This window comes from Parambassis ranga, chromosome 10 (genome assembly GCF_900634625.1).
Source record: "Parambassis ranga chromosome 10, fParRan2.1, whole genome shotgun sequence".
NCBI lineage: Eukaryota > Metazoa > Chordata > Actinopteri > Ambassidae > Parambassis > Parambassis ranga.
The window spans coordinates 5701908-5724120 of record NC_041031.1 but is presented as its reverse complement, the minus strand read 5'-3'; the positions used below and the strand labels follow the sequence as shown (position 1 = coordinate 5724120).

At 41.7% G+C, this 22213-nt stretch overlaps 3 protein-coding genes across 10 annotated transcripts; all 3 read right to left on the bottom strand.

Moving 5' to 3' along the window:
- Window positions 1–256: 256 nt before the first annotated feature.
- On the bottom strand, window positions 257–6687 carry syvn1 (synovial apoptosis inhibitor 1, synoviolin). Of its 3 annotated transcripts, none has more exons than XM_028416799.1 (16): window positions 6500–6687; window positions 5464–5615; window positions 5275–5367; window positions 5034–5186; window positions 4682–4730; window positions 4244–4347; window positions 3859–3985; window positions 3635–3734; window positions 3459–3524; window positions 3163–3279; window positions 2825–2982; window positions 2381–2548; window positions 2061–2207; window positions 1631–1814; window positions 1396–1502; window positions 257–1277 (listed from the first exon to the last, which is right to left on the bottom strand). In XM_028416799.1, exons 2-16 carry the CDS (start codon window positions 5593–5595, stop codon window positions 1066–1068), a joined length of 1917 nt encoding a protein of 638 aa, XP_028272600.1. In that variant the 5' UTR covers window positions 5596–5615; window positions 6500–6687; the 3' UTR covers window positions 257–1065. The 3 variants fall into 3 exon arrangements, with proteins under 3 accessions (XP_028272600.1, XP_028272601.1, XP_028272599.1); XM_028416800.1 differs by having other exon boundaries at window positions 2061–2156; window positions 2462–2548; XM_028416798.1 differs by having other exon boundaries at window positions 1066–1277; window positions 5464–5618.
- A 693-nt stretch (window positions 6688–7380) lies between these two features.
- Window positions 7381–15494, bottom strand: smad5 (SMAD family member 5). Of its 5 annotated transcripts, none has more exons than XM_028416041.1 (8): window positions 15260–15494; window positions 14612–14798; window positions 11548–12438; window positions 10472–10762; window positions 9353–9460; window positions 8926–9147; window positions 8565–8821; window positions 7381–8465 (listed from the first exon to the last, which is right to left on the bottom strand). In XM_028416041.1, the coding sequence occupies exons 3-8, from the start codon at window positions 11948–11950 to the stop codon at window positions 8322–8324; spliced, it is 1425 nt and encodes a 474-aa protein (XP_028271842.1). In that variant the 5' UTR covers window positions 11951–12438; window positions 14612–14798; window positions 15260–15494; the 3' UTR covers window positions 7381–8321. The 5 variants fall into 5 exon arrangements, with proteins under 5 accessions (XP_028271842.1, XP_028271841.1, XP_028271843.1 ...); XM_028416040.1 differs by having other exon boundaries at window positions 14612–14793; XM_028416042.1 differs by lacking the exon at window positions 14612–14798.
- Window positions 15495–16600: 1106 nt separating this feature from the next.
- ap1ar (adaptor related protein complex 1 associated regulatory protein) lies at window positions 16601–21835 on the bottom strand. 2 transcript variants are annotated; one of them, XM_028416997.1, is made up of 10 exons: window positions 21639–21835; window positions 20417–20465; window positions 20312–20338; window positions 19952–19977; window positions 19771–19867; window positions 19513–19611; window positions 18935–18999; window positions 18671–18744; window positions 18449–18571; window positions 16601–18122 (listed from the first exon to the last, which is right to left on the bottom strand). In XM_028416997.1, exons 1-10 carry the CDS (start codon window positions 21707–21709, stop codon window positions 17857–17859), a joined length of 897 nt encoding a protein of 298 aa, XP_028272798.1. In that variant the 5' UTR covers window positions 21710–21835; the 3' UTR covers window positions 16601–17856. The 2 variants fall into 2 exon arrangements, with proteins under 2 accessions (XP_028272798.1, XP_028272799.1); XM_028416998.1 differs by having other exon boundaries at window positions 18935–18996.
- Window positions 21836–22213: the final 378 nt, after the last annotated feature.

Sequence of the window (22213 nt, the reverse complement as noted above, 5' to 3'; positions counted from 1 at the left end):
GTTAATATAAGATATTTGAAAAAAAAATACAGGGAAGAAAACATATTTAAAAAATATTTTCCCAGGTAGGGAGAACAACAGGTTACCAAATGCAGTTTGTTCTTGCACCTAGATGTGTTTTAACTTTTGGTTTTTAACAACTGTGGCCATGTATGGGTTTGAGAGCAGTGTCAAACTATAGAGTTACCAAAGTAAGAAGAGCTGGGAGGTGAATGCTAAATGTGCATCCTCTAAAAGAAGTGATTTCTTAACAGACTTAAGTCTTTAAGACCAGTTGTTTTTTAATGTAACAGCCCATTCCTTAACTTAAAGGCAAATATAAGTGCTGGGATAGAAAACTAAAGGAAAAGTCCTCACAGTTAATAAGCTTCACTGTAACACATTCCACCTCTAATAAGGCATCCATTTGCCAACATTCAAACCAATACATGTGTCCTGTGCCACTGCCAATTGAGTCAAGTTTATTCTCCATTATGTACAGATCCTATTAAAACTCTTTATACAGTATGTACACATTCAAATAAATCAGTATGTTACAGTGTCTGCAGTGGCAACATAGGAAATCCAGGAAACAGAAGAGCAAGGTATGTAAAAGGAAAAACCAGTAAAGCTGTTTGGGTTCCTTCCATCTGGATTTAGTGGATCTGTTAATGATCCACATGCTGTCTTGTATTGAGGAAATGTCATCACCTTGTAATGAGAAGAGCTGAATTAAACAGAAAGTGCAGGCAAGGACATTATTGACAGTAAAACTAGCAAACACAAATCCAAACATGGCCTCGTTTGTTTTGACAACAAATGGTTTTAAGACGCTTCTTCTGACTTCAGCTTACAAACACCTGCAGTACAACTATTACGATAGTCCTTCATAACTGACAAGTTGATGGAATCAAAACAAAATACAGCAGCACTATTGCTTCTGTCCAACTCAACACAGTTAGAAACCTGAGCCTGTGGAAGGCAAGAGCCACAAAAAAGGAGAGGCAATGAAGAACCAAAGCAACCATGTGTCAAATCAGAGTTCCTGTAAATCCATCACGTTACATCCGAACCACAACGCATGGATCAGTTGTCTGGAGGGGGGGACAAAGATGATGATGATGATGATGCTGTCTCTAGTTTGCGAAGGCGGCGCCGCCTGAGCTCGGCAGCATTTGGCTCTCCATCCTCATCCTCCACCGCTCCGTCGTCTGTCGTGTCTTTTCTTTCTGTGTCGAATGCAGCCGAGGAGGAGTCAGCGGGTTGAGAGGAGACAGTAGTTCCACTTGCTTGATCAGCTGAAGACAGAGTTGTCCTTGTTAGATCTCCCTTTCTCAGTGCTCCGATTTAGACATAATAATTTTGATTAGGTGTCTTTGCTCATTAGCTACAACAAGTGAATAAACAGTTACATACAGCTAGAGGAGTCCTCCTTGCTCTCTGTGTTACTGCCGGCTGTAGGAGGCGCTGCAGTGTGGTTGGTCCCACTGGCTTCTCCAGTGTTGCCCTCAGGTCGTGGAGGACTGTGGAGAGCGAAAGAAAAACAGACATTTCAAGTACAAAGTACAAATTTAAAATCAAGTTACTTTTTAAAGAATAACAGAATAATAGTAACATGTTCATTTCCCAAAAATCTGTAAGGCTCAGTTACGTGAGTGTGGCGACGGTGCTGAGGTAGTGGTGGATGTTGAGCATGGCAGCGTCTAGCAATGTGTGGATGTTTTGGAGACACTGGAGCCTGGCTTCAAGGCCTCGCCGACCTTCTGCCTCCAACTCCCTCAGCTCCTCTTCTGACAGCCGGGACAAAGATGGAGGAGGAGGAGGCATGGATGACACTGGAGGACATGACAGGATAAACATCACCTTTCCCTAAATTCAACAGCACTGACATGTTGACTAAACATACGTTTCAGTAAAACGTGATATGTGAGATATGGGACACATCTGCAGACAGTGTTCTGCAACGACAGAAATAAGACGTATAATTCCCTCCATGATTTATAGTCTGGAATGTAAGTCTACTTACTTCTACTTGTTGTTGCTAAGTGTAAAATAAGTATTAGCCTGCTACTAAAGCTTACCAAAGGGAGGAGGTGGTGGCATGGGCAGCCACGGTGCAGTGGGGAAGGGTGGAGGGGGGAAAGAGAAGGGGAAGCCTGGGATTGATCCTGGAGCAGCTGCTGCTGCAGCAGCAGAGTCTGCAGTAGAAGATGATGGCTGGGTGGAGCCTGAAAGAGAAAAATACACATTTGCTTGTAAATGATGTTGATATTGTTTTTTGTTTTTTTACCTTTAGAAGTATGCCGAGTGCCTGTATATTGCTACTGCCCCCAGCTTGGGATGAATAAAGTACATCTATCCTAATATCCTTTATTGTGCACAATGTGTGGTGTGAACTTACTGGCTGTCTGTCCTGCCTCTGTGCTGCTTTGTGGAGCTTCACCAGTGGCACCGGGAGCTGGAGCAGCAGCTGCTGCAGCAGGAGGAGGTGGAGGAGGGGGCACTGCAGGGAAGGGACCCCAGAAGGGGAAGATGCCAGGAGGAAAGCCAGGCAACATGCCTGGAGCCACTGAAGAAAAAGTAGATTAAAAGACATCAAATCAAAGATTTAATACTTCACCAAACATGTTGTGTATGTTTAAACCTATACATATATGTCTGCAAAGTGAACTGAATGCAGTCCCAGGCACTGGAACATGCAGTATGGCTTTCACTTCCTGCAAAAACATGTTTGTCTACTCTAGTAGCTGAGGGCACAGGTATTTTGTCCACTGTCAATAATTTGGGTGTAGGCAGCAACAGAAACGTGTGGGTTGTGTTCAGGTATTCTAGTTTTGACTCTCACCATTGGGAGGTGGGGCAGCAGGAGCGTTAGCAGGGGCTGCTGGGGCAGCGGGTGGAGCCTGGGCCGGAGCCGGAGTATGATTGTTGTTTGTAGCTCTAAGGACATCCATGCGACAGGTAGGGCAGGTCTGCTGTCTCTGGAACCAGGAGCGCAGGCAGCTGTGGTGAAGAAAGGAGGAAAAACGGCAACATTTAAAGACGTGCACTACCAAAAGGAGTTGTTTGAAGTCATATTTAATTTCCCCACACCAACTCAGATACAGATTTTCTGTATTACCCTCGTCTAAGATCGAATAATTGTTTTTCCTGCTGAGTAAGGCTGTTCACCACAGGACTCACCTGGAGTGGAAAATGTGATTACAAGGTAGTTTCTTGGCTCCAGTGACCATTTCTTCTCGACAGATGATACAGACATTGTCTGAAGTTTGCAAATCTTCAGGGGTAGCATCGGGGTATCTAAACACAGACAAAAAGGACAAGAGAAAGAAGGCCTGTTACCATGTCCACCTATGTCTTACCAACACTGAGGGGATGGGGATTAAATAGGGCCCTGTTTTACAACCGTGTTTTACCATTTTTGGAACAGAATTTGTGCATTGCAGGTTTTCTCAAGTACAAACCAAAATTATACTTACAGTGTGTTCATATTGCGTATGGCTCTCCGGGACATTATAGCATCTGTTACAGCTTTCTTAAACTGCCTGAGAGGACAACACAGAAGTTTAAGAAACCCTTAAAATACAGATGCAACCAATATTGAGTCTTATCAAGTGCAAGATCATCATCAAACATGAGCTATGAAGCTGCTCACCTCATTGCCAAATACATGGGCCGGATGGCAAACAGGGGGAAGGTGTGGACCTTTATCATTATGGTCATAAAAGCGATGTACAGGAGCACTTTGATGAAACCTAAAATAAACAAAGCACCATTTCAGTTTTATCAGTGATGTTCCAGCTGGCACCATTTTGCATTTGACCTCACACACACTTTCTGGGAAATGAAAAGTTCAGCATCACATTTGGAATACGGTACCTGTGAAGAGCTCAGTGTAGAGCATATAGACGGCCTTATTGTCCCAGGGATTTTCACTCTGCAGGTCAATTGTGTGCAGAACATACTTGATGAAGGTAGTCAGCACCATGGTGAGCAGGATGGCATACTGAGGAGAACATAACAAGTACTTACATTAATAATGAATTTAGTTTCACTGATCAATCTAAGTGTTTTTATAAACAAAGACCTTATGACAGGACAGGTGTGATGCGGTACTAAATATTTTACACGCATCCTATTATATACCACTGAGCTTCAGTAATATATTCTATATTAACTTACAGTCAAACTAGTGTGGTGGTTTGACACGTTTGTTTCCAGTTGCAAACACAGAAGTCACAGTTTTCAGTCAAGTATGACTAACCTCAAATCCAAAAACAAGCTGAACTGAAGCTCCTCTGGTGATGATGCTGTGACAGGCATGATTGACAAACAGAAAGTCCATGACACTCAGCAAACCCATGAGAGCTGTAGAAAATAAACAAAATACACATCACTGTTTTGGATGGATTTGAATGGAAACGGCCACGTCACACTGACTGAGCTAACCAGCTGCCCCGTATTAAATACACATCAGGCTAACAAAAGTGCTGAGAAAAAAAAACAGGTTTTGCTACAATGTTTAAGAAACTGTGAAGCACCTGGCCCCATGTCCAAATAATAATATTTGCATAGTTTCATTTAGCTGAAGACTTGCTTGTGCAGTCGGTGGAGAAGAAGGAGAAACCGAGAGAGAGAAAAGCAAAAGCAAGAGTAGAAGTGCAAGAATAAATCATATTTGACTTGGCTGACAAGTACTTACATAATACTCTTAAGTGGAAAATCCATGATATGTTTGGACTCCGTTCCATCTGACAAATAGAAGACAAAAAAGCTTTTTAGCATGGGAAGACATACATCTACACAATAAATGATTTGGTCTTTCAACTTTCAATATGCACCACTACTTGATGACACATATTACTGTCTTGTACAAGCAGTTTGATCAAGCTTTCTGCTCGTCAGTTCAACTAAGCAAGACTGTTTATAAATGGATTGAGCTTAAAGTCATTAGTGCAGAAAGTACTGCAGTGTAAACCCTCAACCACCATCGTCTGTTACTTCCTCCGTCTCTCACTTGCTCACTACTGTTAAACGATAAGTTCTGCACTTACAAAGTCCACCCGGTCCTCAGCCAGCCAGTGGAAGCACTTAAGGAAGAGCAGTAGGGTGAAAAGGGCAACAAAGCGAGGGGAGAAATCCTCCCTGAACACAGTGAAGGCCAGGCACGTCTCAGTCACTGCGTACCAGGAGCGTTCGATCAGATGCTGGTGGCAGAGAGAAAGAATTGTGAATGAACAAAGGTTTTTTTTTTCCTCCATGGCCTACCTCAAAGTCAAATAAAGTTAACTTTACCTCCATTTCTGCAGCCCTTAGTTGCCCAAAAAAGACCTTCCTCATGAACTTTCCCAACAGAAACACCAGCACAAAAGCCTGAATGTAAAACACCTGATACCAGAAAACAAAAACAAAGTAACACTTGAGTTGCTTGAGAGATAAGTTTAAATAACTTAAACCAAATCCAACAATCTGTTTTGGTCTTACCGCCATGCTGGGGCTGCTCTTGGTGAGGTAGACCACAGTTGGATAGAACTGGTGTTTGAGGAAGTAAGCGTGTGCCACCACAGCCCCAGTCAATGCCAGACTGGTGGCAGTCACCAAGGCTACTCGCACCATTTTGGACTCAGCTACAGATACTGCTGAGAGGAAACAGATAAAGGAACACGTTGCTGCATGTGAAAGTTGACTGATGTAGTAGAGAAACAAGCAAATAATAATGGAGGAGCAATTTTTATGCTCACATGTTAGGTGTACATATTTAACCTTGCTTTTAGCCCAATGACAGTTAGGATACACACTCACCTTTTGCAATCCTGTACAGAATAAAACAGGAATAGCAAATGGGGAGTAGAGGAATGAATATTATCTACACAGCTGCTCATCCATAATGAAATATCTTCTCAGCAAATTATTTGATCATCAGCAGTTGTAGTGCTGACAATGCCACCACCCCCCTACTTAAATGCCAGAACAAAACTATGTTCAAAATAAGTACATACAAATGTTTTCGAATTAGGTCAAATAACTAAATACACGACATAAAAGTTTAGCCCGTTGAAAACGTATTGTATGCATTTCCTCCGTATAGTTGAAGCATTAAAGTGTGCACTGCTGAAGTTAACTTGCAACACTCTCTTTTCACAGTTTTCTGAAATTGAAAGCAGTTTCACAACATAAGCTCACTAAAAGTACGCACTTCTCAGGAAAACATGTTCTGTTACGGTGAGGTCCCTGCTGTTATAGCTTATTAGCTTTGAACCTTTAAAGCTAATATGGTAAAATTAAGTCTAACTAACCTTCTGACAGTTTTCCCGGAAATAGCGAAACTTAACTCTTTAAATACGCTAGCTAGCTATATACTGCTGAACCAAAGGGACTATGTATTTGTTCCTGTGTAAGTAACATTACCTACTGTACAGACTACCTGCCCAGCACACATAACTGGGTTACTTAGCCAGTCTAAGCTAGTGTTAGCTAGCTAGCTTGTGCGTTACAGTTGTCACTACTCTGCGGGACTCACCGACTCGATGTCTGCGGAAGACTTGCTCCTTCGTTAAATCTCCTTCTCTGCTTAAAACTGTATATTCTCAGCAGCTAGTCCATTTCGATTATTTCTCTGCAGCCTCACTATAATATTTATTATCTCGCCCCTGTTCGTCTGTCTACGTGTTTATCTTTGGCTTGCTCCTTGGGAGCCACCTCACATCCGGTTGTTACGGTAATTTGACGCAAGAACAACTGTATGAATCATTGACGCGCTACCACATGCTACAAGTCGGTCTGTCACCGAAATACCAACTGTTAATAAAAATCAGTTTACAACAGTTAGCCAAGAATTAATATAGGTCGTCCACTGCCAGCGTCTTTAGCGGTGTTTTAAAGATGCATTCTGCTGTATTGCATCGTATTCTGTATTTGTGACTGACCTTTCAGGAGATTTACGGTAAACACATACGTGGACCAATGGAAGGTGGTCTGCCTGGTTCCTCTGGTCCCATATGGCTCGATGAAACCATTCGCAACTCCTTTTTGAAAGGATTCAATTAAATAGATAAAAACAATTCCGCTTATTTAGTGTCATCAAATCAACAGAAACATATTGATGAATGTAAAAAAAGTTCCAATAATTATTATATATAGATATTATAAGCAAACTATGCTGTGAATCCAATTGCTTTGAATTATACTCTTGGATATAACATGACCTGTATAATCATCTTCAAAGACATCATCTACCTATCTAACTTTTCAGTTGCAACTTATAATTATATTAAATTCGTTATCAACTTTATTGTATATTTCACTAAATGCTATAAAGCAAACAGAAATAAGCAGTAGCCTGTACATACTCAGCATTACATGAGAAAGACCAGAATAAAGTCAGACAAATGGCAAGCATTGTTATCAAATAACCTGTTTATTTCATCGAGCTAATGAAGTCAATTATCTATCAACATAATGCCTTGGTACCCACGCCAAAAATTTAATATGCCTCCACAAAATTCATGAGTGCACAATATTGTTAATACAGTGAGTATGGAAAATACAGTCACTCTTACTTGAACTCAAGAGTACAAACAAGAATCAATAATGATTGTGTCCATTTTCTGATTATATCATAAACGACTACCTCTATTGCAACAGATGTAACATTCATAATGTTGTTAGCTTATGCCATGTTAAACTTGTTCAGTGATTGCTCTCCCATATCCAAAACTATCAGGTTGGCATACATGACCTTCTTAAAAGGCAGTAGCTCTGTGATCATTTCTAGCAGTAGAGTCTATAAAAAGAAAGCATTTGTTATATCGGAGCCTAATGGTAAACGATGTCTATGTCTTAATTGTAAATATCTGACAAAGACAACGATGTAAGAAGTGTTCTGTAAAATTCCAATTGCCTGTTGGACATAAGGCAGAGTAGTGAAACAGTCGGCTTCCTTAAAAACTAAGAGAAATAAAATCATTTGTCAAAAACAATAAAACTTGATGCAAAAAATTAACGTTTAACAAATTCAGGCTTGACAACGGAGGCCTCTCTTCTTGCAGGTATCGCAGCATTGTCAAGCAGTAGTGTCCACATTGTTACTGCTACTTGGGCGTTCCTCATCCATACTCCAGGTATTTTCTTCCCACACATTATGGTATATGAAAGAACTGGATTCTGGCTGCAGCTGCGGTTGAATTTCCAAGCCAGTGTTCAATATCCCTTCCCAAAGTAAGTGTAAACAGTTCAGTCGTAAAGACTGCTTTAAATTATAAATCATTGAGGGGGGGGGGGGGGGGGGAGAAAGGAAAAAAAATATAGTAAAAAGCATCTCCCATGCTCCTACAAGTCCACCATTAGGACACAGAGGAGATTGGGTTGAGAGGTGAACCCATCTGTGTTAGCACCTTATCCAGCCACTGGAGGGGACCGTGCAGGTGCACCTCAATCCAACAGGGGGTGCTGGTGACATCCTGTCGGTGATACTCGGCTCCCCAGCCCTGTGAAGCAGCAGAGCAAAATACACATGACAGTGATGAATGATGGATGTTTGTTCCTAATAAACTTAATAGCTGAATTACTTTACCTGAAGTGCTTACCTTGACAAAACTCATCCTAATAGTACACATCTTGGTAAGCTCATACACGGCCTCAAAGCCGTGGTTCACAGACTGAGCTAGAAGCTGAGCAAACTCCTGGTTGTTGAAAATCTTGAGACTACATCCACTGGGGATCTTGCAAACAGTGGTGGGGTGAAACCCATGGTGGTAATTACAGTTACGACTCTGGACAAAAATGCTGGTGTCGCTGAGGCACTCTGCGTACACCTCCCCTCCCACGTAGTACAGGTGCACTCCTGGTTACACAGGAACAGAAAAGTCATCTTAAGAACACATTGCCCTACATTTACAAAATCGTGTACTTTTCATTCATTCATTTCATGTGATTGTTAGTTATCACCTTTGCCAATGTGTCTGCGGGTGTTCTCGATTGTGGAGTTGCGGTTAACGTTGGACAGCAGTCCGAGGCAGAAGCGGTTTTTGTTGTTTGAAGGGTCAGTGAAGCCATCCACAAGCACGCTGGTTGACGAGGCATGGTAAGCCTCTCCTACACGATTGTTAAGTTCATAGTAGACAATAGAGCACCAGTGGCTTGGCTCTTCATACTCCACTGGTTGAACATCTGTGGAAAAAAGTCCCATTAAAACAAGGTTTTACACTTAGCCAACACAAATATTTTAAGGTATTAAGGCACTGATAAAAAACAAACAATCTAACAGAGCTATGGGTTTTTAGTTACAGAGAATTCATTAGGACAGAATGGCATACATCTTCAAAGCAGTTAATTGTGTAATGCTATTGTCAGTCCAACTGCCTGCACCCCTCACCTCCTCTGGCCATGTTCTGCGCTACCAGGCTGCTGCTTGTTTCCATGGACTGGGTATCCTGGCCCATCTGCTCATCAGGGGGCATGTAGGCTGGGGGTGGGGTGTCAGCTGAGATATTAAGAGAGCAGTTAGTGAGGATGAGACCAGTTGTTGCTGGCAAATGGTCTTGTGCAGGCACACAGACACACACACCTCCCTAGACTCAAACAATCATCACAGGATCTATACCCCGGAAATGGTGTCAGATTACACATATCCGTCATTTGCTAAGCCACATGCTAACCCATTCCCGACAGACATGCAATATGAGCTTTTCAACCCCTCATCGAAGCATACAGAAAAACCTTAACAATGCTGAAAAACTATTTTAATTGCAGTGAGGACGTTTTAATGATTATGAAGCTTGTGAGTCTACAAGCTCTCTCAGCAGAGCTTTGCACGACAAATAACCTCAAATCCTGAAATGCCAATAAAAACCTTTTCTGCCTGCATGCTTGCAGCTTCCAGGTGTGTTACCAGATCTGGACTGCACAATAGTCACCCGACCGACAAACACACAAAGTAGTAGCAGTGACAACTCCCAGATGCACACTAAATCTTAAGCATGGTCTTCACAGTCAAGGCCATTTGTACAATATACCCAGACTACTGAATAGGACAAAAAAAGAATGTCTCAGTTAAGTGCACCATCATGTTGAATGTATCAGTTCTGCTGTGAGCCTAACAATGACACAGAGAGGCTGCCTGGTGGACTAAGTGCCTTAACAGCAGCCAGCTGCCCTGGCTCTGGTGGACACTGCTTAGCTGGCATTTTCATTGTTCTCATTTAGGGGTGTAGCTTGATTTGAATGAATATAATAACCAACCGGATAGAGTGCTGCTGAAATGCTTGTATGAACCAAACCTTGCACTGGTTTAAAACTACGTCAGTGTCTGACTGTGTCGAGATGGTAATGATACAAATGCAAACAACTATTTTTCTTATGTTATACACCCTTTTAAGAGACCAGTGTTTATCAAATGTTGGCCTTCTGCTGGCTGCATGACAATAACAATTCAGAAACACAAAATAGTTTGGCATGTTTCCCAGGGTCAGGTACAGGAGTGTATTTGGTATACCTGGGAGCTGGAATGGACTGGAGGGTCCAGAGCTGGCAGGAGAGTTTGGATAAGTACCACTGCTGGCTGGAGAAGGAGGATATGGAGAGTTGGGAGAAATGGGAAAAGAGCCACTGCCTCCACCACCTCCACTGCTGCTGCCGCCCCCACTGTGTGGCTGTTGGAAGGATTCTGGAAAGGTGGCATTCAGGGGCATGTGTGGCTCGTTGTGGGTGAGGTTCCGAAACTGTACCAGCAAGCTGTGCTGTGGGTTGAACTCACTGTGCCGTGGTACCAGGACAGGAGGGAGCACTGGATGATAGAACAAAGAGGGAAGGGGAGTGAAAAAAACAATGAAAAAGAGCAGGAGAGAATCCTATTATAAGGGATAGACCGTTTCCCCATGCCCGAGTTTCATCTGCTGACTTAAAGCGTTTAGGCTTCAAGGCTAACCCTCAAAGAACTATACAGCAGCTTTGCTTTAAATGGTATGACCGGCAGTCTTTACCGACATGTGATCCACATCCCTAAACTGGTCAATACAGAGCTGGCAATCTCAAACCAGCCTAGTGTCAGAAACGCCGTCCCCTCAGGGTCATGCATGCATGCATCTGATGGAGTGTACAAGTGACAGGACACAGAGAGAGGGTGTATTTATGAGGAAGGGCTGGGAGTCAAGTCTGAGTTGTTTGTGCATTTAGTAAGTGCTCTCGAATGCCACACCCATCTGGAGTGTCTGAGGCATATAATCTAATAAGAGTCCTAGAGCTAGTGATATTGATTTTCTGTGAAATGGAGGGGGCGGGTAGAGGAGGCCTGTGTGATGACAGCCTCCTGACCCTTGTGGATTTGTTTACCAGCTCTGGAGTTTACTCGGATGTGTATCTGTATCATCATCTGTATGTTCTACTAATGTTACAAATTAACACTGGCCACGATCACCATTTTTAATATCGCAAAGCAATCTTTGTTCTAGAGTTAATAAGTATGCCCTCAAGGTGTTCCATATATAATACATACAGCTTTGTAAGAGACTGTGTGAGTATGAGAAAAAAAAACACACACATTACCCTGTTAGAGACACCACAAGTACCTACCAGGGCTCTCCACTCGTTTGTAGTGATATGGGTTGATGCAGACCTCCTTCTGTTTGGAGCCAAAAGGGTACTCGCACACCTCCAGGGGCTTTAGCTCGTGGTGGGACTGGAGGTCTGGCCAGCGCCACACTCTGCAGTAGATAACATGAGGAAGACCTTTCCTGTGGGACACCTGCAGCCGGCCATCCAGTGATCTTGGAATGGTAACGCACTTGCTGGGCTGTCCAGGACAGCTCAGGGCTTTCTCTAGGTCCTCCATGGCACCTTTCTTCTTCTTTAGCTTTTTAACAAGTGCATCCACGGCCTTTTCGGCCCATTTCTCCTCCTCGTCACCCTGCTTCCAGCCAAGCAGACGTTTAACTGCTGGGCTTGTGAAGGAGAAGAGGCTGGACATGGAGGTCATTCTGTACGCTGTAGTAGTGTAGGTAAAATAGGTAAAAGTAAGAAGCCTGTGTGGTATATAGTATACAGTTACTTCAGGTCTGCCCAGGGGTTTACAAGCGTTCTGTTGATGATCTGTGTGTGTGATCACGAAAAAGAAGCGTGTGAGTATGAGGCTGACAGAAATGAGGGGTGGGGTAAGGGGAGAGAAGGCTTTAGCCTTGTCTGACCAAGGACAGGAAGCAAGGGAGGGACAGGAGTCTGCAAGCAGGACGCAGCTGCTGCTGCTCAGGAAGGGCCCTCCAGCAAGCTGTCCGGAGTTGGGTCAGCACCACTGATGGAGGGAGGGGGTAGGGGCTGCAGGAGCGGAGATCAGGATCTGTGTTGGACTGACACACTGCACCAGGTCTCAACTGTGCAAGTCTTAGGAGGAAGTGATCATTTCAACACGAGCTTCTCTTCAGGCTGACCTCTCCAGCCAGCGCAGTCAGAATTGTGCTCTCTACTCTGCTGCAAAACAAAACAAACAAAACATACAAAGATCAGACAAAAGCATATATTCCTTATATCACTCAACAAGCCCATTAGTTGATAATCATGCTGATATATCACAAAAATATTGTTTCAGGTTACAATTACAACATTAATATCACCACAGCATGTGACAAACACCTTTCTCAATCAATAGGGATGATCAAAAAGTTCTTTGTTCCTTTATAATCTAATATATTTCCATCAGTCTTGCTGAAACTAAGATGACTTAATTATCTGATTATAGCCAGGCATACATACAAAAAGCCAAACATTCCTACAGCCAAACATATGGTTCAAAAATAGTAGAACTGTCCAACTGAGCTGCTAGAGCCTCAAATCGTGTTAATAGGTGTTAATAAGTTACTCAGGAGACTGAGGGAAAGGAGTATTTATTATTAATATAGCTAACAATCTGAACATTTACAGAGCACATGAATAGCATGTTCCAAGTGGGCAAAAGGATGCTTAAGTGTGAGCTGAGACAACATGTTGGCATCCTCTTTAGCATGTGGACAGGAACAGAGAGCAAAAAGTAAAGATGACAGATATACACTTGCTCGACTAAAGAAAAGCATATGGTGCCATTTCACACATGATTTGGTGACTAGTCATAAAATACTATGAACTGGTTTGATTATTCATATGGTGATATTGTATCTAAATGCAATTCTAATGATCGTACAAACAAACTGAGAATACTATGACAGATGACACTTCAAATCCATACGGTGCAGACCAAGCATCCAGAGGGTCAAACACATGTAGCTCCAGCAGCAGCAGCAGCTGTTTGGGGGCTTGAGAAACTAGCCTGGTCAAAAAGGATGTAACCACAAAAAGAGCTGCTTCCTCCCTCATCTTATCCCTGCCTGATCCCTCCCTTCCAGCACAGCTGTCCGACACAGCACTGCACCCACTCCCACTGCTGACTGTTCATCATGTACATAAAAGCGGATGGACACGACTTAAAGGAGGACATGTAGGCATAGGCAAAAATGACTAGCCTGTAAATATTATGAGTTTCTGCATTCACCAGTCTACTTAAACAGAAACAAGAGAACCAAAATAATATTTACAACTCAATGATATAATGATCATCATTACAAACTTGTGAAATACAATATACATTTATAGGTACAAACAAAATGACCTACTTATTCATCAGTAGTTAAAACAAGACTACTAAGGCTTCCTGTTCAAAAATGAGAGATTTTCATTTTCTGATGGACAATTTGTTTTTTCTTTTCTTTGCTACTGTGACATAGATATTACCAGGAGAATTACTGCACCCCTGAAGCTCTTTCCAGCACCCAAACTACTCCATACAAAATGAGTATGAAGAAACTAGAGATAGTAAACAACACAAGAAAATATATACAGACAGATGATCAGGCCAAATGAAAAGTTCTCTTGTATCATCTGAATTCTGCTGGTGGCAAATTCTGTCATTTACGCTTAAAATGGTCAACAAAAACCCTTAAAACAAGACACCCCTAACAGATTACCATGCACAGTGTGGAATCGGACAGAAATGCTTGCCATGAAGTACAACGAACAGACAATATGGAAGAACGATTCGGTGAGAAGTGAGCACCCCCCACCCCGAGACAGAGAGGAGAGGGATTTAGAAAGACGCATCTAATGTTACACAAAACACCAAACATTAGGAAAAATAACTCCTAATGTTGCTGTAACATAACTGTGTCAAAAATACTGCGCAACACTAACATAATACATTATTTTTTTGGCACTGGCCAACTCTGGTATGTAGCAAGCTAATGTAAGTAACCTCGAGTTTGCTAACTAGCTTAGCTATCTTTAACAGAACACCACTAGCGTAAAGTTATAGTTTAGACGGCTCAACTACAAACATCAACATCTTCAGGGCTGTTATTCAGGGTGACGTTTCGTCTTCACAATACAAATTCATAAGCCGCAGTTTTTACCTCTGAAAGGTTAGCCTCAGCAACTTCTCCCTTTCTCCGCTTCCTCCATTCCAGAAACTTTTTGAACTTCTAACAACTAAAGCTAAGCTATGCTAGCTGTTAGCCCAGCCCTCCGAGTTTTAACGAAGTGCCGAGCCTCTGACCAGCGTACCCTGCTAATGAGTTCTCTTTTAATTAACCTGGAAGGCAAACATTCAGTCACTTACATTTCTAGAACGCACACAGGTCACGCCAGTGCTCTTTCTCCTGACCGTTAATGCAGTAGTTCCTACTTTTCTTGACAGATTTCTCTAGTTATCCACCGCTTCTTCCCTCCGTCTCCCCGTGCCATGTCCTCCCCAGATCCCGGAGACAAGTAGATTGGAGAGGCGGAGAACATATCCCTCCGCTGTACTGACAAAATAGTACTCGATGTAGTATTGAAGTTTTTGAGTTATGTTAAACACATTGATTAAAAATATTGCATTATTACACAGTACAAAATAAATACAAATAAAAACATAAATACTTATTCCAAAATCATTCGATTTCAATTTTAAATTCATTCGTCTTTCTTACGTACGCCTCAGTGTGTTCCGAGGGAACAAACTTGTTCTTATATAATATATATTTTATATATATTATATAAATTGTTCATATATATGAATAAAATAATACTTTATTCATATATATGATCAAAACATTTTCTTTGACTTTGACGGTTACAGATAGATTTTCATATGGATAGCATGACATACAAAATCAGCAGCCGTGGTAAAATAATAAAATTATAAAATAATAAAACTATAGTAATACAAATCATTCCTTTTTATCGTTTGTGGGTGTTGTGTAGTGTTTGGAGTTGGAAGTCTTACGGTGGTCGTGCTGCGGCTCCCGAGCGTCTCACAAGTCGCTGGCTCCACTCAGTCTGGAGTGCCGCGGTCTGTTGTGTATTGTTGTGCTTTGTAGTCAATTGCTCGAGACTTTAACATCTCTGGCGTTGTTAATCCGTTTAACCCTAATTAATCAAACTAACTCTTACTATTCCACACCCATTTCCGCAGGCGGACCTCTACGCTCTGTCTGACAGGACAAGGTTTGGAGTGATTCTTCATCAGTCTCTGAATTCCGGATCAAATGCAGGAACGGTGTCCTGCCGCTAGGGGGCCATGATAAAATGTCATATTATCATAATGCTGTCTCAACAGTGAAAGAGCATGTTTGAATATACAAACCGTTGAATTTTTACATTTTTCATTTTTTCAGGATATTAAAAATATTAAAGAATGAGCTTTTATTTTATTTAAAAAAACATACTGCAATTGAAGCGCATATCATCAGGCGGAGCCCTGAAGTTCATCTTTATAGTAATCAAAACTTCAGATTACACATATATAAACACTTTTCCTTAATCAAAGATAAGCTTCTGCCCATTCACAGAGGGAAGGACATCACACGCATCACTGTAGTATCACTGTGGTATTTAACCCTTTGGTATGTCGCATTCCTCTTTGTATTTTTGTTTCCACTAAGCCTTCGTGAGAGTGATATTCACTCAGTGCACATCCCAGAGATCAGCTGTCAGTTTGATTGACAGGTGATCAAACAGGTAATTAATCAGTGTTCAGGTGTGTTTGATGTCTGTAGGAGATAAGAGACACATATTACATGAGTGTTCAATGCTGGCATAGTTTGATGTGTCACACTATCAGCATCTGTGTCTGTCATGGCCTGTGAACACATTCTTTTTCCAAAGTACACACACTGCACTGCCTCACTTCCTGCTTACAGATCTCACAGCATAGCTACACCAGGTGGGCACAAAATGTTCAGAACAGCCAGTGAGTAACACTTCCTCGAAGTGGCGGGAAGTTGAATCACGGCTATATTTTAAACACGGAGCTGTAAAAGTGACGTTTAGACTTAAGCAATGGCACAGATGTGTTGTTGACAGACTACTCCAACATGGTGAAGGAAGTAGAAAACAATTGCAGATGAAGAAAAGCTGATTTGATTGCCACCTGCTGCTGGTTGTATGTTGCCAGTTTCTGCTTGGAAATGAGTGTACTGTACTGTTCATTCAGTGTCTCCAATTTACTGGCAATAAATAATCTAAATCCCATGTGTGTTTGTAAAATCAGGGTTCCTTCTGTACTCTCAGTCAGTGTGAAAGGGACTGTCAAGTTTACAGTTTATTTACAGTGACTGATCAAAGATCACAGCAGAACATAATGTGTTTAATAAAAAACAAAAACAATACAATTTGAACACACCAGTAAATATTAACAATCAAACATGTCTGCAAATTAACCAGTGTTTCGTCTAAACACTCAGTGCGCGTTTGTCAGATCAGTTTTCTTCTTTTTCATACCAGGATCTTTTCTATGAGATGATAACACTAAATAAAGATAAACATCCACACAGTGTGGTGCAAACGGTGAACTAATTGACTGTTTTTATAGCGTGCGGTGGTTAAAAAAAGTGATGCATGTGAATTAGGAACACAGTGGAGAGCAGCACTGGATCACTCAGGAAACACAACAGAGTCATGTTTGCATTGTTCACACGCTCCTAAAATATTGCTTTAACTATTTGTGGTTTAATCAGATTCAGGAAGTTTGGATTGGATTTCATGGCAGATTAAATGTATATTTATTTATGATTTAAATAGCAGTCATTTGTTATTGTAAAGACGCCAAACTGTTAAAGTAAAAACTGTCACATGTTATATTGAGTTCCTGCTGTCTGTCACCTTTATTTCCAAACAATGGTTCACATTAACATGTGAATATTATTTCTGTACCCAGGGGGGCAGAGCAGGTGTATTTCATGCTCAGGTAGTTTGTCCTGACGAGTCAAAACATTTAACCACAGGCTATTATCAAATATTTGTTTGTTCTCATTTGATGGACACCATATGGGTAACATCAGGCTGTATCACACGACTGCAGCCTGGTGCAAAAGCACAGCTCCCACTGTATATAACATCCAGGCTCCTGCCTCAACCTTTTGCAGCCAATTTGAAAACATTTTTAATGATTCTTCTCAGCCCACTGAGACTAAAAATGTAAAACCTAATTAAACGATTCCTCGCATTTCCATCAGTGACTACAACAAACAGCTCACACAAGAGTGGCAATGTATAGGTTGATGAGCCTGGGCACTGTTTGTTGAAAGTAAGCACTTCCTGAACAATGTGTAAAAGGGTAAGGATGCATGTAATTGATCAGTTACAATGCATAAATGGTCGGCTTATTTAATAAATGAAGGCACTGAAAAATGAGTATTTGAAAACAAAAAACATCTCACAGCACTGTACTGCAGTGCAGAGAGACACAACGTATTTGCCACAGCGTCACAGTCTCATGACACGACATGAGAAGATGAAGAGCATGTGAATACATTTCCGTTTGGTGAGGCAGAAAGCTGGTGAGCTTTAAACATGAAGAGGCTCTTCCTTTGGTGCTGGACACTATCTGTCCTGGTTGTCCGACCTGAGGCCACAGTCCGAGGCGTCCTCAGACGGAGTGTCTAGGACGGGATTGACGAAGCCTTCAAATTCTGCATTGTCCTCTGGGTGTGTACTCACAAAGTCATTCTCCCACTCGAGTGCATTAGAGTCCTCGGAGGCTGAGGTTGGCCCGCTGTTCATCTGCTTGCCACCAGGCTTCAGTGCTGCGCGCAAGATGTCCTCCTCTGTCCGAGACCTCTCCCAGACCGGAAGTGCACGATTGATTCCTGGAATGCAAGAACGGAGATGTTATTGTAACGGTAGAGTTCAACAAAAGTGAAATCTGAAAACGTCTTATGAGTTTATTTCTGCATGTGATGTCTGAACATGTACAAATATACAGTTTCTGCTATGTAAAGCAGCCTGCTCTGACTCCACTCAGATGTAATGTCACTAATAACTTAATCAATCTTGGCCATCAGCAGGAGCAAAGAAAGCAGCAGATCAAACTTAGAAAGCTTAGAAAGTCAGAAAATTAGAATGATTTTAAATGTATTTTTAAGTAGATCCGTCATATGTGAAAAATGATTTAAGTCTACAGGTGACCTCCTACCTTCCTCATCCTCCCACTCTAAGTCCAGAGAGGTCCCGTCGTCATTGGTGGAACGGGTCTTAGTGGTAAAATCCCAGCTGCACTCTGTGTTTGGAGTCACCACGTTTGTGTCAGAGGGAAGTCCTGGTAACAGAAAGACAATTATTCAACGTATCAATTCCTTTCCCATTAAGGCAAACAGGAAAAAAGTGGTTTATTATTAAAGCTAGACAACACGCTTACTGTTGCTCCTGAAAGCCTCGGACTGGGCTTTAACATTCTGGAGGTAGACATCAAAATCCTCCCCACCAGTTTGCCTGAAACAAGCAGTGACATCATATATTCAATTTACCAAATGTTTTAATTTTTTTTTAAAACCTCTCCACAGAAGACACATTATGACTGTCTACATGAATACACCCACAAAGACCTGTACAGAGCCTTGTGACCACAGTGTGTTCTCAGCTCAACAACCATCATGCTGTCTGATAAACTAAAATAACTCACTTTCTTTGCTGGGTTTCACTGCCGTAGCCATCTGCTCTCCCCCTTGTCCTCTGGCCAGATAGCTGCTGACAAAAACAACCACAGATCAAGCACAGAGATCACCATCATCATCACATCTGCACAGGATCCAAACGCAGACTAGATCAATTCTCACACCTTCAATAACTGCGGGTTTGTCAAGAAATGAGCAAATAAGCAGTGGATTGTGGTATGAAATGGAAGAATCTGTGTTCAAGTCTCATTGTTATGATATTACTTCCTTTTCAAACTTTAATTAAAAAATTGGTTGGTTTTAATATTATTATTTAAGCTGAGAAACCAAACTTGTTCATACTAAAGTTTAACATTAACCCACTTAAGACATACAACAAATTAAAAAAAAAAACAAACTGGTGAGAAAAAAAAAAAAGATGGCCGATCAGATAAAACTATCACAGTGTCCCTTTGAAACACTGACAGCTGAGGACTTGAAATACAGGGAAGCCTCTGCACAGGGCCAGTAGGTTACAAAGGAGGAGAAGTTGCTTTAGCCATCAGTGAGATAAACTGGCAGAAGGGAGCGCTCAGTGCCGCCTCACCTCCTTCAATTTTCGTTCACGTGCCAGCCTGGAGGCCTCACGCTGAGCGGCATTTCTAGCCTCCTCTTCTAGTCTTAACTTCTCCTCTTGTGCCTCTAACTGAGCAGAGATAACAAAATAAAACACACACAGAGCAACAGAAAATTACAAAACAGAAAAAAAACAATGCAGCAAATGAAATTAAATAAGCCAAAACAAGTCTCCAACATAAAATGAAATCATATCGGGGGCTGTTTTGACCTTTAAAGTGGGTCTTACCTCGGCTTGTATCTTTTGGTCTATCAGGATCTGTTTGTCTGAGATCGCAGCGTAGTGGTGTTCTCTGAGGTGCTTGATCTCATCCTCACTGATGGGCCTAATGAACACACAATGAAACACTTTAAGTATGTTTTCAGACTTTTCTTCCGCTATTTTTTAAGATTAAATATAGTTTTCTCACCTCAGACAGGGCTGTGGGCTCTCGGCCTGCAAAGAAAACAACAAAAACATCTTATCAGCATTATGTTCCACTGATCTTGAGCACTGTGTGACTCAAGTAGTACTGCTCTGGGACTGTGCAGACACTAATCAAGTTATATCATGAAAAGGAATAATGGAAGATTGCCATGTAACAGTGAGGGCTGAATAGTACCCCACTTTCCATCCATAAGAAGATGGTCTGACGGCAGTCTGAAAGTAAAAAGTGTCCAGGGACCGCAGGCAGAATGCAGCTTTTAATTAGACTGTGCATCTTATAATACATGAGCACTGAGTAAAAATTCAACTAGGGCCTCAGCTCTTAAATACTGATCAGACTTACCTCATCACTTTCTACCAGGTTTTCAAACTGCAAAATGAAAAGTCACAGTTAGTCATGTAACATGATACTCAATAGTTATCATTAGAAATAATGTGTGACTCTTACCTCTATTGTATAATGTTCCCCTATGGTGCTGCTGCGGAAGTATTTTGATCTGTGGGGACAGATTGAGGAGATGTGAACACACAATACAGATAATTTCAGACTGTTTACATTATTGACTTTTATGATCACGTCAGTGTTATTCTTTTTTTTTTTTCGTTTTGGCTGGAAGGAAAATAAAAAAGCACCGTTGTCTGCATACACACTGGTATCACTTTATTTGCCAACATCATGCAGATTGATTTATTGGTGTCTTTTTTTTTTTTTTTTTTAGAAAATCGATGTGGGCAGTTTGAGCCTTAGCAGATAAAATCACTCTGCAGTGCCTCATATGTCTACAATGCTCATAGTAACCGGTCAAAGCAAGTCACATTTACACCATACACTTATAATAAATAACTGCATTACTGTAAATGAGAGATTGTGACTTTCTGATCAGGAAATGACAGTTCCCTGTTTAAGTGTAATAAGGATAAGAGTTGACACAGAAGATCATCCTACTACAGTTAACATGATATACACTTAATACCCAGAAATGATGGACCGAATGAGATGAGGCCATGATTATGATTATTGATCACAGCCTTGTTATTGCTGCTCTATATATTAAATGCTAAATGCTCACATTTTATAACAGATTTAAAACTATGCTCAACCGTGTCCTCCTGCCAAATAACACAGAGTATTGCAGCACTATAATTAAATATACGTACTGACAGCTCCAACATGTGACTCTAGTCTTAGTGCTGATGAGCCAGATCTTTGTCTTAACAAAGAATAAGGTAAGTCAGACTAAAGCCATCAATTATTAACACGTCAATTTGGCGACACAACAGTCAGTAACAAACACAACAGCTCAGAGCCAGAAATATAAATCACAATCACACATCAGTCTGCAGCCACTAGAGGAAAAACCTGTTGAGGATCTCATGTATGTTTTAGATGCTGTGCTGTCATTAAATTAGACCCGACTGTTGACAATAGGGGTGGGGTCTGACTGACTGGCCGCAGGTTAGACCCCCTCACAGAGCGTCCACCCAGGGGCGTGTTGTCTTCTTGGTGTCCCCCTCTCTCGGGTCCTCCATCAGACTCACACACAGAGAGCTGTGGGCGCTGCGGTATCAGATGACTGCTCGAGCTGTTAGCTAACTGTTTGCAGTAACCACACACGTAGGTTCAGATGATGCTAGTTAGCTCTCCGAGCTAATTTCTAACATTCACTCACCCGCCTCCTCTCTGGATCCTGTTGGCCTCTCTCCTGAAGAGGCCGACGCAGTATGCCCAGCAGTTACCCATCGCATTGTCAAATGTTGCTGTAAAGTAGCTGCCTGGCTATCTGACAGCTGCTAGGGCACTGGAGTTAGCCGCAACATCTCCACGTCCAGTCCTCAGCTCCAGCCACTTCCTCATCCTCCTTCCTCCTCCTCCTCTCCGGCACACAGCAGAGCAGGCAGAGCTGAAAATGAAACACCGCCACCTACTGTCGTCTTCCTGAAGTGTCGCAGCTTCTGACGGTGGCTAATGTTTGAACGTTTCAGGCAACGAGCTGAAAGAATGGACTGAAAATACACTTCCAACACTATTCAGCAGTATTAACAGATTTATTGATTTTATGTGATGATGATGATGATGTTCACTCTGAAACAACTGTCTTCAGGCCATGGTTGCATTTTAAGTCTTCTTTGCATAAACATAATTCCCATTGTATCTGTGGATGCTCTCATTCATCCAGGTCATAGTCATTTCCAAGAGTTTAAATTGAGGAATCCTTGAGTCCAGTTGCCTCAATTTAAACTCTTG

Coding starts and splice junctions, on each gene's coding strand:
- syvn1 (XM_028416799.1), bottom strand. CDS start 5,595: ATGGTGCGAGTAGCCTTGGTGACTGCCACCAGTCTGGCATTGACTGGG. Junction 5,187..5,274: donor TAAGGGCTGCAGAAATGGAG/GTAAAGTTAACT, acceptor CTCTGCCACCAG/CATCTGATCGAACGCTCCTG. Junction 1,278..1,395: donor CAAGGAGGACTCCTCTAGCT/GTATGTAACTGT, acceptor CTCTGTCTTCAG/CTGATCAAGCAAGTGGAACT.
- smad5 (XM_028416041.1), bottom strand. CDS start 11,950: ATGACCTCCATGTCCAGCCTCTTCTCCTTCACAAGCCCAGCAGTTAAA. Junction 9,148..9,352: donor GCAGAACATGGCCAGAGGAG/GTGAGGGGTGCA, acceptor TTTTTTCCACAG/ATGTTCAACCAGTGGAGTAT. Junction 8,466..8,564: donor TTAGGATGAGTTTTGTCAAG/GTAAGCACTTCA, acceptor GCTGCTTCACAG/GGCTGGGGAGCCGAGTATCA.
- ap1ar (XM_028416997.1), bottom strand. CDS start 21,709: ATGGGTAACTGCTGGGCATACTGCGTCGGCCTCTTCAGGAGAGAGGCC. Junction 19,978..20,311: donor ACCTGGTAGAAAGTGATGAG/GTAAGTCTGATC, acceptor TTTTCTTTGCAG/GCCGAGAGCCCACAGCCCTG. Junction 18,572..18,670: donor CGAGGCTTTCAGGAGCAACA/GTAAGCGTGTTG, acceptor TTCTGTTACCAG/GACTTCCCTCTGACACAAAC.